Source organism: Cryptotermes secundus, unplaced genomic scaffold (genome assembly GCF_002891405.2).
Source record: "Cryptotermes secundus unplaced genomic scaffold, Csec_1.0 scaffold685, whole genome shotgun sequence".
Lineage (NCBI taxonomy): Eukaryota > Metazoa > Arthropoda > Insecta > Blattodea > Kalotermitidae > Cryptotermes > Cryptotermes secundus.
In genome coordinates, this window is record NW_019734365.1 from 900,317 (window position 1) to 919,474 (window position 19,158).

Sequence of the window (19,158 nt, forward strand, 5' to 3'; positions counted from 1 at the left end):
CAAATTTCATCTTTATAAAGTGGAACACACAATTAAGAGATTAGAAGTAAATAAAAGTAGATCATTGGTGCATGGGTACATTTATTATACAAACATACAGGATCTTTCCAAAAAGACACTCCAGTTTTAATTGCATATAAGTACCTAACTATATAGCAAACATCACGTCTTTATAGTTACACACTAATTTTACTTGGGCATAGAATTATGAAAACCTTAACAATTCAAAGTGAAAAAAACAAAAAACAAAAATTAACTTCATATATCATTATAGCTTTACATACTGAATGACTCTTGCATTACAAACTTGTTTAAAAAGCACACACTAAGATAAGAGGGTAATGATGTTTTTAACTTACCAGGTATAAATAATACTGGTTATTTTTTAGACGAGTTACCACGACTTCAGATGGTATTCGTTCCTTTTCTAGAAACATACTGATTGCTTGGTCCACATCAAGGTCCATGAGATCTTCTATCATATCATGGATAGCCCCAAACAAGTTATGTTTGTGAATAAGCTGAAACACATCTTTGTGACGTAACCTGAAATATAAAAATAGCACTATTTTGTGACTGTACATACATGGAAGGACTGTCAGAAAAGTGACTTCACACCATCACGTTACCCATAATAAAAGTAAAAAGTAAAGGCATCCCTGTAACAGGCCGTGGAGGCCCATAAGGTTGTGAGATGTTGAGGTTCCCACATTTTCTAGACGATCAGCTCACAGATGGCGGCAAGGTTGTCAGCCCTACACACCGGTCGCCTTTAACCCCTACGAAGATTCCAAGAATATTCCTGGTACTCATTTCTGTTAGAGGCTGAGTAGACCCCAGGGCCATAGTGCGGCTGGAAGGATTAGGTCAACTGATAAAAATCCAATGACCTCATCAGGACTTGAACCCGCAACCTTCCAGCTTGCAGCATAATGCCTCAACCAATTTCGCTACTGAGTGCCTTGTTACCCATAATAACAGTGGCAATTACAATCACCTATAAATTTATAACTAAGATTATATTATTCATATTACTGATCACACAGTTCAGCTCGAACAGTTAAAAATATATTTAACAGCGTTTCTTCAAGTGCACAGGTTACAGACAGCTGAATGAGAATGACAGGATGATGATGAATAATGATCTGGGAAGGTTGTGTAGGGAGGCAGTCCAGACATAAGATGGTTATTCAAAAAGTAACCTTTTATTTTAGGCAACTAATGCAGGAGCATGGGAGCGCTGGCATATGCAAGGTAATGTAACGTGGCTCATTGCCTTGTAAACCATAACATTACTGGTCAACTAGTGTTTGTTCTTGTCCCTACAGAGTGAGCTATGATGTGTCCTGTGATTGATAATCTTGACAGCTGCAAAATTAGTGTTGTTATCTACTTTCTTCAGGCTAAAAACATGAGTGCTGCAGAAATCCATGGTGAATTATGTGCAGTTTACAGCCAAAATGTAATGAGTGAAGGAACTATAAGATGATGGTGTAGAAATGTACAAAGATGAGTGAACAAATTTTCATGATGAAGAGTGAAGTGGTTGACCATCTGTACGAGTAATGATCTTGTTCAAAGTGTTAACAAAAAATTTTGTGAAAGGTAGCTCTTCACAATTTCAGAACTTTCGTGTGAATTTCCACAAATTTCAGGAACTCTCCTCTATGAAATTATCACACTTATGCTAGGCAATCACAAAATTTGTGCAACATGGGTTCCAAAAATGTTTCTTAGGTGCACATAAAATGCAGAGAATGGCTTCAGCCTTGACTTTTCTACAGCAATACCACAAAGATGGCAATGAATTTCTAAATCACATCATATGAGTAACAGGTGATGAAACCTGCCTTATATTTGTAAATGTTGAAATCGAAGAGCAGTCAAAGCAGTGGATGCATACATATTAACCAAAAGAGCCAAAAAAGTTTAAACAAACATTGTCTGCCTGCCAGAAAGCTGATGGCAACTATTTTCTGGGACAGGAAAGGGGTGCTGATGGCAGAATTCATGTAACAAGGGTCCACAATAATGTTAGAAGTGTACTATGTACACACGCCCACATCTAATAATGTACTGTGAAGTGTCGACATGCACTGTATCAAAGACTCCAATAAAAATGGTCATCAATCCAAAACCCGTCTATGCCACACTTTTATCATGTGACAATATTAAAACTGTTTTTAAAATGATGATTGAAAGATAATCTACTTCAACAGAAATAAAAAACGTTCTCAAATTATAGCTGACAGTACTCATTCTGTACCATTAATAAAGGAATAAGTTAGAAATTCACATAAAAGATAACCTCCAATCTAGTCCATAGTTACGGATTATTAAGTTAATTACTGATCAAAACATATTTATTTATAATGTTTACCAGATCCTGTATATACATATGCAGAACTCTGTGAATCACAGATTTTAAGAGGTATTTTATTGCCCATAATCATACTTATGTCAAAAGTTCATATGAGGGGACACCAATAAATAGGTCACAAATAGATATAAAACATAAAACATGTGATATTCAAACTTAGAAAAAACAATTATTTCTTGACATATCCTCCATCAACACTGATACATTTGTTCCAACACTCTACCAGCGAGAAGAAACCTGCCGCAAAGAAGTCTTTTGACTGTTGTCTCAGCCATTCAATAGGGCGACCCAGTTGGGCTTCATATGCAACTTTAAAATGTCCTTGAGAGAATTTCTCAATTCAGTTGTGAACCACTTAACACAACAAACACTGCCCATAGTAAACAGGAAACATTTCTTTATGAATATCCTTTGCACTGAGTCCTTCTGCACACAAAAAACGCACAGCAGAATGTTGTCCTTCCACAGTACACTCCTCAAGCATGGGCACCATTCTGACTAACGAAACCAGCCTCTGAACACGCACATGCACGTCTGCTACCTAGACTGTCATAAAGCTGGACTCTATTACCTAGTGACACACACACACAGAAAACCTATTATGTCCATTACTGCTATTTTACTTCCATTTGTGTCCTACCTACTGACTCTCCCTCGTATTTACACAACAGACTACATATAATTATGAATACAGTGCATTTCAGAATAATAAGATACTCACTTCAAATACATGGCAAAAGCTTTGTCATATTTTTTTTCATGGGAATATAAAATAGCCAGAGCTTCAAGTAATAATGTTTTATCAGAATCATTCACTATAAGGTGTTCCAAAACCGCATTAACTACAGCTGGTACATTGTACAGTGTAGGTGACCATTCCTTCACCAAATTCAGGAAACCCTGAAAGTAAAATGAACTTTCACAACCTTGGGTTAGGATCATGCAATTAATGTCCTTCATATGGACAGACAGTAAAATAAGAGTCTTATATTGCTGTGAGAAACTTAATTACCTTTATACTGATTGAAAACATGATAACGCCAGATTGTAACAGCCTGCAATGAAAACGGCAAAATAAAGAATATAGAGCACACAGAATCTGTATGATGATTACAATCAGCATGCTGTTAACACATTACATTATAGGTAGAACACATATAATGATTAACAGGTAGAAAGATTAATATCAAACAGTTCTGAAGATGTGGTACACATGTGGTTTCAGCACTGAAGGCATATTGCTTATTGCACTGCATACAACATATGGGCAGGTACACCTAAATTGGAATTCATCCAGATCAGAAGTGGTTAGATGTGAAACCTATTATGTTTATGGTCTTCTACAACATGATATCAAGTAATTTGGTAGATGGTAACTGACATTTCAGAGAAATGTACTGCTTCCAACAGGTTCCTCCAAAACATTAGTTAGCATCTACTAGACTTACATGATGCCATACCCAGATGACAGTAGACTTCAGTCACTGCTCTAAGAACTGCAAATCTCACATGCAAAACCTAGTTTCTATAATGAAACACAATGGGCAACAAAGAATGTGCAACCATTAAAATCACAAAATGAGTTTCAGGATCTAGCAGATATTTTGAGGCAAAAGAACAGAAAGGTGAAACCTATAACTTTTAACAACACATAAGGGAACTAGGTAGAAGAATTATTAATATACACCATAAATTACTTACACAAGGTTATGATGAAATGAGTGTTTAAATTTCCCCCATCATATTTTGGTATGTTAACCTTTACTTTCTACATTTTATTAACATCTTAAATATTGCCATAACTTTACAGTTATAAATGCTATGAGGTACTTTTATCTTTAATGACACTGCCATAAGCATTTACATGGCACAAAACAGGTTAACTTATTTAGAAAAGGAGGAAGAGGGAGATAGAGCAACAGTAGCTTAGAATATTATAAACAGATTGCTTCAAAAAGACTCATCTAACATGGTCAAACTTTAAAATAGTCTAATCACCTGAGGTTCCATTTTGAGGTATTCATACAGCACCATTTCATAGATATGAGGCTCAAGCGCATTGTCTCCTCGAGGCAGATAACGACTTACAGCCCGCAGCTGCTGTAATCGTGCAAATTTGAACACTTCCTCTTCCCATCGACGTTTATCCTTTCCTAAGTAAAACATATAGGATTAACTTAACCCCTTATGCCATATTTAAGCCCCTAATAAGTTATATATGGCAATGGTAACTAGCACTGTAGCAGACACTTCTTATATCATTTTCCATTACTGCATACTTTAAGAAGTGTTAAAGAGAATTTTATGAAATGGTCAGGATTTTTACAAACTACCTGAAATTTCATGCAACATAATGGTATTGTAACGTGTTTACATTACTGATCCCACTTCTGACACCAATTGTCGCGTATCGGGCGTATATCGCGACAAAGAAATTCTCGATGTATTCGATGTAGCGAATTTTATTTCACATTCGCACTTACAATCACCCAAATTACAGCTTTACGGTTACTGCTATCTGCAGTATCACAATTAGTACACTCCAAATGCCACAATACAACTGACTGGCTGACTGACTCTGAATACAACTCGACCCGGCGACTGTTACAGTACAACTGACTGTGAATAGCCTTCGCTTCTCCCTATGTAGCCTCGATCGGACAATACGGCCACGTAATAGGCACCCTTGTTGCTAGCCACGCTGTCCGGTTACGTCACCGCTGTTGATTCGCCTTGCATAGTTACCCGGTTACGGGGCTCGGCTATCTTCGGCTCCGCTCGTGACGTCACCGCGCATGGCTGCCAGGATGCGGGGTGATTACTCGCCTATTACGCGAGCGTTACGTTACCGCTGAGGGGTGGGAGGGGAGCGCTGACTCACCCGCCGCGTCACTGCTGGTGTGGGGGGGGGCTCGGCTTTGCGCAGCATGTCACAGTATGATAGATCTTGAAACACTCCACAATGCACAAACCTACTGCAGAGTCCTTACACCAAAATGAAGTATATTTTCTTCTTTTACTTATCCTGCAGGAAACTCCATATCCTTTCCTGTGCCTAACCTTCTCAAATGTAGGTATCCTTCCTACAGAATAGCTTGAGGTCAGTCATTAAGGTGCTAGTGTTTTCAATGGTCTTCCAGGATGAGGAGGTTCTAAAGCCTTCATATAATTCTTCATTACTTAAGCCTGGAAGCCACACAGTCTTCTTCTTATGATTTGGGAAGCACAAAGGCATTATGCATCAAAATATTTAGCAGCCACTTAAACAGTTTGTGTGACACTTTGTGCTTCTCTTTCTCTCAATTTCATAAGACTGATCTTTAATATCTATTCCTTCCATAAACACCTTGTATTCCTGCACATGTCTTGCTTCATTTAGATTCTTTCCTCTCTTTGAAACTGCCAACATGACATCACCTTGAAATTTGGAAATGAATGATATGGGCTTCTTGTCCATCCACTTCATCACCATCACTCCTTTACTCTGCACAGTAATATGTTTGCTCTGTTTTTAGTACAGTGAGTGAGTGAGTCAGTGAGGACATACTCAGGCTGCTGTTAACAGTGTAGTTTAAAGCCTGACAAGTATATATTCAGGTTACCAGCCACTGTCTAACAATGACTGTCTCTTCTGGTTCTACTATCCCAGTTTTCATCAGGCATGTCATAATATTAAAATGAATCTTACAGAAATAGGATGGGGTGGTACTGAGTGGATTAATCTGGCTCATGATACACACCAGTGGAGGACCATTGTGAATGTGGTAATGAAACTTTGTGTTCCATAAGATATTCGGAAATTCTTGAGTAGCTGAGTGACTGGCAGCTTCTCAAGAAGGGCTCAGTTCCATGTAGTTGGTTAGGAAATTAAAATACGAGGTGTGTTCAGGAAATAACGGGAATTTTAAAATTTCGCGGGTTTGGAGAGTCCAATTGTCAAAATTTTTTTTTATTATGTTGGTATACATGCCCCTGAAGTACAATAAAATTTTCAGCTGTATTCATTGCTTACTTTGTCTGTGGCAGCCGCTAAGGTTAGACGTGTTTTTATGAGCTTGGCGATTTTCGTTTGTTAAAAGAAATGGATCAAAGAATTTGTATCAAATTTTGCGTAAAAAATGAAATAAAGTGTTACAAAGTGTGTGAAATGTTAACAAAGGCCTATGGTGAGTCTGTTATGAGTAAAACAAGAGTTTACGAGTGGTATAAGCGTTTCCAAGATGGCCGTGAAGACGTTGCAGATGACGAGCGCCCCGGACGCCCCAGCACATCAACAACCGATGAAAACGTGGAAAAAGTGAAAGCAATGATTATGAATGATCGCCGAATCACAATCAGAGAAGTCGCTGATGATGTTGGCATATCGATTGGCTCATGCCATGAAATTTTTTCGAATGTTTTGGGTATGAAACGCGTGGCAGCAAAATTTGTTCCAAAATTGCTGAATTTTGAACAAAAACAGCGGCGAATGGAAGTTGCTCAGGAATCACTAAAGGAAGTCAACGATGATGCAGAATTACTGAAACGTGTTATAACAGGTGACGAAACATGGGTTTACGGATATGACGTTGAAACTAAGGCTCAATCGTCTCAGTGGAAGCATCCTGGATCGCCAAGACCGAAAAAGGCTCGACAAGTGCGTTCGAACGTGAAGGTTATGCTTACTGTGTTCTTCAATTTTAATGGCATAGTGCATCATGAATTCTTGCCTCAAGGTCAAACGGTCAATAAGGAGTACTACCTGAAAGTTCAACGCCGTTTGCGTGAGGCAATCCGAAAAAAACGCCCGGATTTGTGGAAAAACAATTCATGGCTTTTGCACCACGATAATGCACCTGCTCACACTTCGTTGCTTGTTCGTGAATTCTTGGCCAAAAACAATACTGTAACGATGCCCCAGCCTCCATATTCGCCAGACATGGCTCCGTGTGACTTTTTCCTATTTCCAAAAATAAAGAGAACCTTAAAGGGCCGTCGTTTTACAAGCATAGATGACATTAAAAGCGCATCGCTGAAAGAGCTAAAGGCTATCCCAAAAATCGAGTTTGAGAAGTGTTTCGATGATTGGAAGAAGCGCTGGCGTAAGTGCATAATATCGAATGGGGACTATTTTGAAGGCGACAACATTAATGTAGACGAATGAATAAATATTTTTTCCAAAATACGGAAATTCCCGTCATTTTTTGAACACACCTCGTATATGGTGCTTGGAGTGGTCATCAATGACATATGTTTATACCAAGAGAAGTCTTAAAAATCTAAACATAATAGGCTTTTCCTTATTATCAGTAATTTTATCGAAGTATCAAGACTCACCCAGGATTTTAAGACAAAGTTTACCAGCTTCATCAAATTTCTGTTCAAACAGAAGATGATCCAAATAGGCGCGTCCCACTTGCAGTAATGTGTGTCTCTTTAAATCACGGCCTTCAAACTGAGTTACAGCCTCCATTGCAGCCTCATATTTACTGTAATAAATAAGTGTCTTATTGTCACTATAACAGAAGTTAAACCTGGAACCATAAGGACCTGAGAACTTGGTAACCAAATTTAAATACTCTGTGAAGTTATAATGACCATATATTTTCTTGATTACTACATACCCATGTTCAATTAGCCACTGGACACGGTCGTCTGCATCATACGGACTAGCCACCACAACATCTTTTGGACTTACAATGAAGAATCTATTTTCTTCTATCAGACATTCTGAAAATAACATATTGGCATCATTAGTATCTAATGGAAATTGGCAAAATTTCCCTGTGCCTAAACATCATGCCAAGATTGATATTAAGATGAGAAGAGGTTAAAGCACTGCACAATCTTAACCACTGCACTACATGGAGGTCAGATAGATCTACAAATTGTGACATGGCGCCTGAAAGCCGGAATGGAGTCAGAGGAGATGGTCATTGCTGGAGACCTACTAGGTAAACATTGTTCCCACAGCAACAAATGAATATACAGATTACTGTGGCAATGGATATGCAGATTACAACAGACAATCTATTGTAGTGGGTGTTTTCTATATGATTCTCCCAAAGTTATGGAAGGAGAGGGCTCTGCCAGAAAGATAGAGTTTGAGAAAGAGAATTCCAGAGGATTGAGGATGGATGCTGAAGACGTGTTTTCATGTGTTACAGTTACAGTAATCTAGAGAGTGTTAGAACTAATTGTAGTTACAACTTGTGACTATCCATTAAATTGATTTGCCAATCGAAACCTTGTATATAAGCCACTAATACTTGTGATAACCAGTGTCAGAAGTGGTTGGATCAGATTGTATTGGATTTACCAGCAGTGGACAAAACCATAAACACGTGACATCTTGGTGTCAGAAATTGGTGGTTTGGATCATACTGGATTCATCAACAGTGGTTATGACCATAAGTATGTGACAATTTGATGTCAGCAGTCACACAGCCATAAACTCATAACAACTGAAAACTGTGGAATAAGTTGTTATGCAATGGACTGAAGATTGAATTGGGTAGTGTTAGTATGAAAATGGAACAAACGAGCAACAAATATGGGAAATGACAGCTGTAAGGCTGTCTCGGATAAACAGAGGAGAACTAGAAGAGGTGGACACCTATTACACAAAGCTGGAACTATTGTGGGTCAATATAGGACCAACGTTTCAACACAAGCTAGTGACAGTAGCAAATTAAACATCATGGCAAAGTGAGTAGCATTCTAAGTTCATATCTGGGAGGTCCTGGGATCAACTCTCTGCCCAGAGAACAGCAATCCTGAATAAGGTCTTTTGTGGTTACCTTTAGTCCTTCTAGGCAAATGTCAGGATAATACCTTAGACCATGACCACTTCCTTCCACATCCTTTACAATTTATTATTTACTGAAGATCCCATCATTTAACACCATATAACCTGAGCTACTGAAACTGTCACTAAATAAACCACAAATAAATAGCTAAGTAACGTGCACTATCCTTGGCCTGAGTAACAGACTAGGTCATCCAGCACATTAATACCGCGTCAGTCATCTCAGATCCACTACTGGATGGAAACAGGTGAAGAAATTATGTATTTTTCATCAAATATTACCTTAAATTTCCTTCAGGAAAACTATAAATACGTATGTGATGGTAATTCATTCCAAAACTATGACAATGCTAAAAATATACCACAAACACAGCATTATTTTAAAGCTAGTCATTACCCTAATATAATAAATCCTCAGTAATCCACATTCACAGAGAATTTGGATTAATGAAGCAAAAGATAACCCTACTAGAAAAAAAATTAAAAAACAAATAAATGGAAAATTTAATAACATAGGTAGTGCTGATGAAAATAAATAAAAAATATCACTGCAGCAATTTCTTCCTCTGTCATAAGCTGAATTCCAGAGTCTCCTTCATCCAGCTCAAGTCAATCTTGGATACTTTCTTGTGTGGTTTTACACTCTCCAGCTGCCCTCAGCACAGTCCCAAAGTCATCTTGCTCTAATCCCCGTTGCTCCTAAATCTCATATGTCTTTTACAGTATGTACTCAACTATGAACAGAATTTGTCATTTTTCATATTTTGATCTGGATTACCTGACATCTGGATTAATGAGGGTTTACTCTACCATCATCCTATTCGTACCCAATGTGAACATGTTATTTCATTTTGGACACAAATGGGCATTCTGTTCATGTTTGTAATCATATTTCATGGCAGCAACAAGAATTAATCTTCCAATTTGTTTTTAAATTTTAATGCCTATTACTGAATAGACTGTATACAGGATGAATAAATAATGACTTGACTACAGTTAAGTCTGCCTGAGAAATATCCTTCCCCTCCTCATGTTAATGGACTTATACTTTCGGTGTATTTCGCATTAAACACTGTGATGGAGCACATGAAATTTGGTATGGTACAGGTATGGGTAAAAGGTAAAGTTGTCCCTATGCTTAATTAACTAAGTACCATGCCAAGAAGATGTATCTGGAAGTGGAAGCACAGCTCCACCATTCTTGACCTTGGCACTAGATGTGAGTGAGTGGTTAGTTCACATCAAAGCCACTTTACACAATGGGAAAGAGCCCCTTGTATCCATTTCATAGAAGGCAGGGTAAGCCACAGAGCTGGTCTGGACTGAGTAAAAAAAATCTATTATCCCTGCTGAGAATCAAGCCCTGGCCACCCAGCCTATAGCCCGTTACTATACTGACTGCACTATGCTGGTATGGAGATTACAAGGGTCTCTTAAATTATATTTTAGTATTTTATGTGTTCAAAACTATGGACATGATAATAGCATGACCTTCATTATTGTTTTTCTCTAAAGAGCAGAATCATTCCTTTACTATATTCTTACAGACTTCACATATTTATTGCAGTTATTATGGGTACGACTTTTTATTTAAATCTGTGCTTCCTACATCCCAGGATACCGTAAGATTGACAAATTTTTATTGTTTTAAATGAAGAGGTCATATGCTGCCAAGTTTTCCTTGTAAAGGAAGAAATATAATTATGTACCCTAAAGGTGTGTGTATACTTTGGGCTATAAAACAATCACTATAGATTAAAAGAAAAAAATTATATCTACTGTCACACTCACCAAGGTGGTAATCATTACACTTATATTCTTGATAGCCACGCAGGGACAAGGAGTCTGTGCAGATCTCCACGTAATCTTCTGTCCTAGGCTCAACAACATAAAGCTGAGGTCGTTGAGCCTTGCCATCCAAGTCGGGCTCTTTCACATAGCCAAGAAGAACTAAATGGTTATCTAGCGGACCAATTCCACAGATGTAGAACTCAGCAGTAAATGTAGATACTGCAAAATTCAAAATTCAATTCTAAAAATCTCAAAGTATTCACATTTTACTGGAATATGCTGCTTCCATTTTCAGGATTGAAGTGTGTAGAGTAAGGAACTGGGTTGGTTATATAGGAAGGCTGCAAGGAAGGTGGTCACTCAAACCTACAGGAAGGGGTAATGCAATGAAACCAAATTTGGGTTAGGCCAATTTCAAGTGAACAAGAGGGAAATGGGTTTGTGAGTAGACAGCCCTATTCATCGGCAAAATATTGTTTTCTGCCAAGCAGAAGAAGTGAGATTGTGAGAACAGACAATCATTTTCAGGCCCCTCTTATATTTTCCTCATAGAAGGAAAATTGGAACACTGAGAACTGGGGCAGGCCAGCTCCTCAAAATACTGCATAGTNCAGACCTTAAGGCAGAAGTGCTCAGCATATAAGCAGAGAGAATTTCTAACATTCAATCAAATAATATCAGCCAGCTCCTCAAAATACTGCATAGTCACAGTAAGGTCCAAAGTTTCTAGGACCAAATTTAACACAATGTGATGGCCCTTAGGCTGAGTTCCTTCCAGGTTTTAGCCAGCGAGAAATGTCCACTATGTGACATCATCTGAACTTCTCATCAGTCCAATTGCTTGTTTCACTGTTTACTGGGTCATGTGGCTAGCGAATATGACTTTAAAAAGTTTCTGTGAATGTGCTGAATATCGTTTAAGTTAAAATGTATTCGTCCTTAATTATGGCAAAGAAACATAAATGTCTAGATCTTAACATGAACCTTGAAATTATACATCTCTGTGAAGTGAAATAAGAAAATGATAATGAATGTCTTCTTCAACAATGTTCTCCATTTTTAAAAATACTATTGGCTGTTCCATGCAATGGAAGATTAGTGAAACAAAGTTAATGTACTCTAGAGAGTGACAATTTGGAATCCAGTCTCTTCAAGTGGTTCTGCCAGAAAACTCAGCTGCCATTCTAGCTGATGGGTCAATGGCCACAGAAAAAGCCAACCAAAGAATTTTGAAGACTGAGAACTTTAAGTATTTAAAGTTCCAAACAAAAAATAAGCATCAGCATGGACAAAGCATCAAGCAAATAATGTATTTAGAACACGCCTGTAATGCATCATACATATAGTTAGTGCCTCGTTACTATAGAACTTTAGAAAGGTAAATGCTGTTGTGGAGCACGCGAAGCTGTACACTTGCTGTGGTGACATTCAAAGCTACTCCCCAAGTGGAAAACATTGCCTATGGAGACCAGCTAACAAGTAACACAAAGTACTATACACCTGACCACACTCCAAACTGGTAGTACCCATGCTGACATAAGCTGATAAGACTGCCCCCCCCCCTCCCCAGCTCCACAAGAGATGGTATGACCCCTCTACCACAGCTAGAGTTCCAAGGAACTACAGTACATATGAGTCTCTTTTACTTTGTGTGTTACTGGCAAACAGCAAATAATGGGGAAGACTTTTGTTTGTAAAGGATAGCTCCCAGTAAGCAATCAGGAGTGAGTACAAAAGGTTATGCAGACATACGAACATCTTCAACTTCTTGGTTCAGACAATACTAAAACACAAAGAACATTAAATTGTTCATTACTCTTATAACTGTGATAAATCTTACCATGCTCTTCTTTTGGTACAGCAGGCCCACACATTATTGTCAAAAAGTTGTAAACAGATATTCAATACACATTAAGGTGTGATATTACTACAGACAACAATATCTGGTAAAATGTGTTTGCAAGGAACAGGAAAACAGCGCTTTTTACATTTGGTAGCTCAATGAAGAATTTATATGTGACAGTACTTCATCAGCTTTAACTGTAGTGAATATTCATTCAAAAATATACTTATCCAAGCTCCAATACAATTCCTTTGTAAGTACACTCCAATGCATTCAAACACCAGAGTAGTCCACACTAATTTAAATTATTATCAAAATGACTAACTTCAAATGTGCCACCTGGCTCTACTACAAACTCAGGTAGTTCTCTGTTGGCGAGCTCAGCCAAGCTGCGTTTCCGTATCATACAGATTCGCACTGTATCTACCCAACCTACAAGAAGGGTGGTTGAATTCTTCCAACACAAATTGCAACGGTAATACTCTGGTAATGCACTGAAACAAAATGTAAAATTGGTTATGATATTTATATAATTTTATTCATTTGAAAAAAAAAACAGGCTTTGTAACAATTCTTTTTTAATTGGCTTAGTGGGGGGTGGAGTCCAACTGGGTCCACTCGACACAGCAGTCACTGATTGGCCTAATGTAGCCTGCCTCGGGTCATTATGATGATGGAGAATTTGGTGGAATGAAGATTAGCAGGGGAAACTGAAGTACTCAAAGAAAACCCGCCCCAGCTCCACTTTGTCCACCACAAATCCTACTTGACCAGACCCGGGATTGAACCCAGGCTGCCACGGTGGGAAGCCAGCGACTAACCACTTGAGCTATGGCATGGCCGGCTTTGTAACAAACTACACTGTAAAATAAACTGCCATTTACACTTATTTTCACTTCATGGATCCAATCACCTCCCCGTAGGGCTAGATATATAACATGTCACACATTACAAATTCATGATGACTACATGTCATATGTTCTTGGTCCAATGAAATATATAATCAGGCCTCACGCAGACAGCTCAAGTTGTCAAGACAACACACATAGGCCATGGGAAAACCACTGTTACATTCAACCCTGAACAAAATCCCTCATATTTCCAACCATAACCACTCTATGCTGCACAATTGCACACCTTGCCATTCCACATACATTGGCCAGCCATATCATTATTTCAGTTTCATTGTAACATATTAAAATTCATAACAAACACAGACATCATACATACTACTACACTTACAACAAGCAAGTCTCAACAACGTATAATACAAGCACACAGACCATTTACTAACTCTTAACTTTTGAGCCTCTTGCATGCTTGACAAATTCATCAACAGAGTACAATGAGTTACTTTGCAAATAATTTTGTAAAACAAACCTAAACTGATTTTTATCCTTTTTTAAAGCTGAGATATTTGACGGCAGAATGTTAAATAGCCTGACGCCTGAATAATACACCCCTCTGTGACAGGATGATAAATGTGTTGTAGGTATATATGAAGGTGGCCACTCCTTCTTGTACCAATCATATATACAGAGTTAATGGCCTGAAACTTATCCAAATTATTAACAACAAATGTCATCACTGAGAGCAAATATACATATGGGATTGGTGGTATGTCAAGCTTTTTAAATAATTCTGCACATGTACGAGTTGGGCCCACTCCCATCATTATTCTTATTAATTTCTTTTGCATAACAAAGACCTTATGAACGTCTGATGTATTTCCCCAATATATGTATTATTTCATATTTCAACAATGAATGATAATATGCATAATATACATCTTTATGATTATTAATATTTAATTGTTGCCATTAAAGTCAACTTTGTGAAATATATAACAGTACGAGTTTCTATGGTATTTAAACAGAGGGAAAATTACAAAAGCAAATGCAGTAAGCTAATGTATAAGTATTGTAACATGACACCTAAGAGCTAGCATACTGGAGTCAGAGAAGAGTCATGGGGGCATGAATTGCTATGCAATGACTTGTTAAAACATGTTTTCATGGCAACAAATATATACACAACAGTCAGTCCATGAAAAAGACAGAACAGCCAGCAACTCCCAGAATTGTGAGAGATTACAATATGGTCATGAGTCCCAAAGGACTCAGAACCAAGAATGATTGTGCTGGCAAGGGCCAGCAACCATTTACCCAACCCCAACTGACCCCCTCAGAACTGGAGCCAACGAGTACAGAAACATTTGGGAGAATCCCCATTACTGGAGGCTGCAACCAAGCAATGAATACTTGAAGATATAGCACACTGGAAAGATTTGGAGTGTGGTTTAATTATTTGTAGATTGTGAAGAGTAGTAAAAGTGTTGTAATTATGTGCAGTTAAGATTAATTAGTATCCATTCAACTCAATTATCAATCCAAATCCTGTGTTTAGTCCCCCACCTGTGACAGTATAATTCTGGATTCAATAAATATCACTCCCTGCTCACCAAATGACAGCTTTACACTTTCTTAGGTGAGCTCAAGTGTAGGGATTGTACTGTGTGGTCAAATGATAAGGACAAGTAAGAAAGCAGTAGTAGCCTATATCAAGGACTGAGGAATACTATTTAAATTTTCCAAAAGGACAGCTTGTGGCCCTCTCAAAACTCAAACTGGCCAGTTGCAAGTAGATGTAGTAGAGCTACCCTAGTCAAATATTAAATCTCAAAATACGTATAAACATAAAAAAGGTAAAGTTATCCTTTTAACAGGCAGTGGAGGCCCACAGGGTTGTAGGTTGTTGAGGCTCCCACATTTTCCAGACAAGCAGCTTACAGATTGTCAGTCTTGTGCGCTGGCTGCCATTCACCACAGGAAAAGTCCTTGTATTCATTTCTGTTAAAGACTGATTTGACCCCAGGACCACAGTGCTGCTAGCAGAATTAAGGTAAATTTGTCTCTGTTCTTAACTAAGCACTATGCCATGAAGGTGTATGGGGGAGTGGATGTATAGGTCCACATTTTCTTGACCTCGGCAATATGGAGGTGAGTGGTCAGCTTCATGAACTGCCCGTTTTACCCCCAGGAAAGAGCCCCCAGTACCCACTGTATAGGAGGTTCATTGGACCCCAGAGTCAGTCTGGAAGACATGTAGAAGTGAAAATTCTTTACCCTACCAGGGCTCGACTCCAACCTCTCAGTCGTCCAGTACATAGTCAGTCACTATACTGACTGCACTATCCTGGCTCCTGCTGGAAGGATTAAGTCAATAGAAAAATCCAATGACCTCATCAGGAATCAACCCCCTAACCTTAATCCTGTAGCACAGTGCCTCAACCAACTACATTACCACATGCCCTTATGTCATAAACAGCTTTCTTTATCATGGTTACAGGGAAAAGCAGGATGCATCAGCAATGACAACCCACACAATGACAAAATAGGTTGAGAACCACTGCTCTAGCTTTCTTCCTTCTACAAAAAGTGACCACTCACTCTGGATTTCTATTCCATTTGATGAGGCCTAGAGAACACCTAGCATTGATGTCATACACTCGGACACCGATGTCACTAGCCCATGCCACAAACTGACCATTCCACTTAATATTCTGCACTCCACCCTCAGCTTCATATAAGACAGTTGACTTTAGTCGAGATAAGAAGGTCTTCTCATGCAGAACCAGCCGTTCATCTCCTACACAGAAATGTAAGGAAATGTGGTTACATGGATCATTAATTCATGAAAAGTTCCAAAGTACAGTGGAACATTGCTTAACGAGCATAATTCGTTCCAGAATCTTACTCGTAATGCGAAACAATTTTTCCCATATAAATTAATGTAAAATGTGATAATGCATTCCATGCCAAAAAAAATACTCAAAAAATTTTATGTATGTTTATTCAAAGAAAATTACATATATACATTGTTAAGGAGCATGAATCATCTTCATCTTTTCTTCTATGCGGAATGAACCAACCTGGAATGCGAATTCGATTTGCAGAAAAGCAAAAAAAATCCATATGAGGAGCAACCTTTCAACATCGTCGAGAATACATAACCGTTGCGTAGATATTCTTGTCACTCCCTTTGAAGCATCTATCTCCTTAATCTTGTCCTTGTTCTTGAGGATAGTGCAAATCGTTGATGTAGACCGACTGTATGTGCGTGCTAGATCAGCCACGCTCACACCTTGTTCTCGCTTTTCAGTGATTTTACGTTTCACTTCTACGGTTATTTTATTCTCTTGTGGCACTCTTTTTGCGGCTTTTTCTTCAGGGACATTTTTGCAAGGGTTATTAAACTTTGCACAAAAAAAATCACAAATAATATGTCTGAACACAAGTTTGAAAAAATGTGTGATCACAAGCGACACTAAGATGCTAGCGGAACGAGTGCTAAACACAGGCTGATGTAGCAAGCGCACAATCCGGGACTTCCCCTCTCGTCACTCGTTATGCGAAACGTCGCTCGTTAAGCGAGTATTTTTTTNTACAATTGTTTTGCTCGTTATGCGAATTACTCGTTATGAGAGGTGCTCATTAAGCGAGGTTCCACTGTACAATATTCTAACATATTCTAATGCAAGAAGTCTATATTGCTCAATGTCCTTTCCCACCTGCAAATGTATGGTAGTTTTGTAATTATAAAATTCAGTACCATGAACATTGCAGTATTAATAACAGATACCTACAAGTATCTTTACCACATATTTAAGAATTCTTTACTGCATTCATTTTTTCTTCAGTCTGCTTCACACAAATATTTTTAAAAAGTTGTTCAAAAATTTAACATTATATGTTCCAACTTTCTCAGTGTATGCTACATACATACCACCTAATTTCTCTTCCCTTCTAGTTTGTGGAAGATTCTTCACTACTCCTCTAAAGCTTCATTCCTACATATCACACATCCTTCATCCACCTGCAGCTCATGAACACCCTTCTTTGCCCTTCCCAACCACTGTAATCAAACACACTCTCTCTCTTAATTCCCTCTATCACTCGTGGCCTGATTCTCAGTCACTTTCTATATAACTCTCAATCCCTTTCCAAATACCTCTGACCTTGCTCACCTGTAATGAACCTTCGTCCTGAACCAGACTTGTAATAGTTAGGGTCAATGGCTATTGATTTGACAAGACGGCCAATGACCATATTATGGTTGTTTTCAATTGAATAAAGACCATAGATGAAAACCTGTAATAAATGGTAAACTGGATTATCAGTGTTTTGCACATACCAACTAAATTATGGTCCTGTATGATAACAAATAAGTTGTCCTGTAAGCTGTCCACATAAAATACAATCATTTTCAGATAATTCATTTTACATGTTTTCCATGCATCCATGCTTGACTGTTTCATCNTTGGATTATCAGTGTTTTGCACATGTAATATTATGGTAAAATTTAAATACCAACTAAATTATGGTCCTGTATGATACCAAATCACAAATAAGTTGTCCTGTAATCTGTCCACATAAAATACAATCAATTTCAGATCATTCATTTTACATGTTTTCCATGCATCCATGCTTGACTGTTTCATCTGTTCAACATAACCACACATTTACAAAAGCAGACATGTATGAACTTGGATTTCATCCATTTCTCATCTTACAGGAAGAGGATATTGAAATTTGGGAGGAAACGAAACTTGTAAATTGTTCTGATCTGTGTGAAACCTTTTGTATATTATATTGTAATATGCATAAAATGAATACAGAATGCAAAGAAAGAAATTGTGTCTTTATTATAACGAACAAGCCTATGATGTTAATTCAAAATTAGGAGCAAGTGCTGATCAGATAATCATCATATACAATCATCTATTTTCTATATGCCAACAATTTTATTGGGAACAGGCCATTAAGAAAACTTAAAAATGAACACATTTGAATACAGAGGACCGTCTTCTTCAGCGTTATATCTCAACTTGGGCCAAGGCATTTGTAAATCATTATCAAGATAAGCAATTCAGTTCCTTGGATCAGATCACTGCAAGGCATTACTATTACAGAAGAGCACAAAATGCAAACACCCTAGGCCCAAGGGAAATGTGAAGCCACAAACCCACTGTTTGAGTGGTATAATATGACGCCCATTTTTGAAAATGTGGTCACTCAAATTGGAACCAAGACCATGATATATTATGACTGTCATCACTGCTAAATGACATCCTCATTGGAAATCCAGATTCATGTAGCAAATGATTTACAAAAACTTCTACAGTTAAATGCATTCACAACTGTTCTACAATGAACATACTTTCCCATCATCAGAGCAGCTCGCAATAAAATCTCCATTTTGGTCAATACTGATTTGATTAACAGCAACAGTATGCGCTTGCAGCTCCTTGTTGCGTACATTGTTTCCTTGATGATCAAGCAAATGGATCATACCCCA

The 19,158-nt window shown here is 38.0% G+C and overlaps 1 protein-coding gene across 2 annotated transcripts in view; it reads right to left on the minus strand.

Annotated features, from left to right (window-relative positions):
* The window catches only part of LOC111868905 (vacuolar protein sorting-associated protein 41 homolog), a 31,466-nt gene extending 12,314 nt beyond the window's left edge, over window positions 1–19,152 (minus strand). For both annotated transcript variants that reach the window (XM_023859995.2, XM_023859996.2), the window contains exons 1-10: window positions 19,021–19,152; window positions 17,828–17,951; window positions 16,251–16,449; window positions 13,141–13,295; window positions 10,959–11,177; window positions 7,984–8,089; window positions 7,697–7,848; window positions 4,379–4,533; window positions 3,102–3,280; window positions 360–546 (exon numbers count right to left, since the gene is read on the minus strand). In XM_023859995.2, coding sequence (XP_023715763.1) covers window positions 360–546; window positions 3,102–3,280; window positions 4,379–4,533; window positions 7,697–7,848; window positions 7,984–8,089; window positions 10,959–11,177; window positions 13,141–13,295; window positions 16,251–16,449; window positions 17,828–17,951; window positions 19,021–19,152 — 1,608 coding nt within the window. The remainder of the gene's footprint in view (window positions 1–359; window positions 547–3,101; window positions 3,281–4,378; window positions 4,534–7,696; window positions 7,849–7,983; window positions 8,090–10,958; window positions 11,178–13,140; window positions 13,296–16,250; window positions 16,450–17,827; window positions 17,952–19,020) is intronic.
* Between the last annotated feature and the right edge of the window lie 6 nt (window positions 19,153–19,158).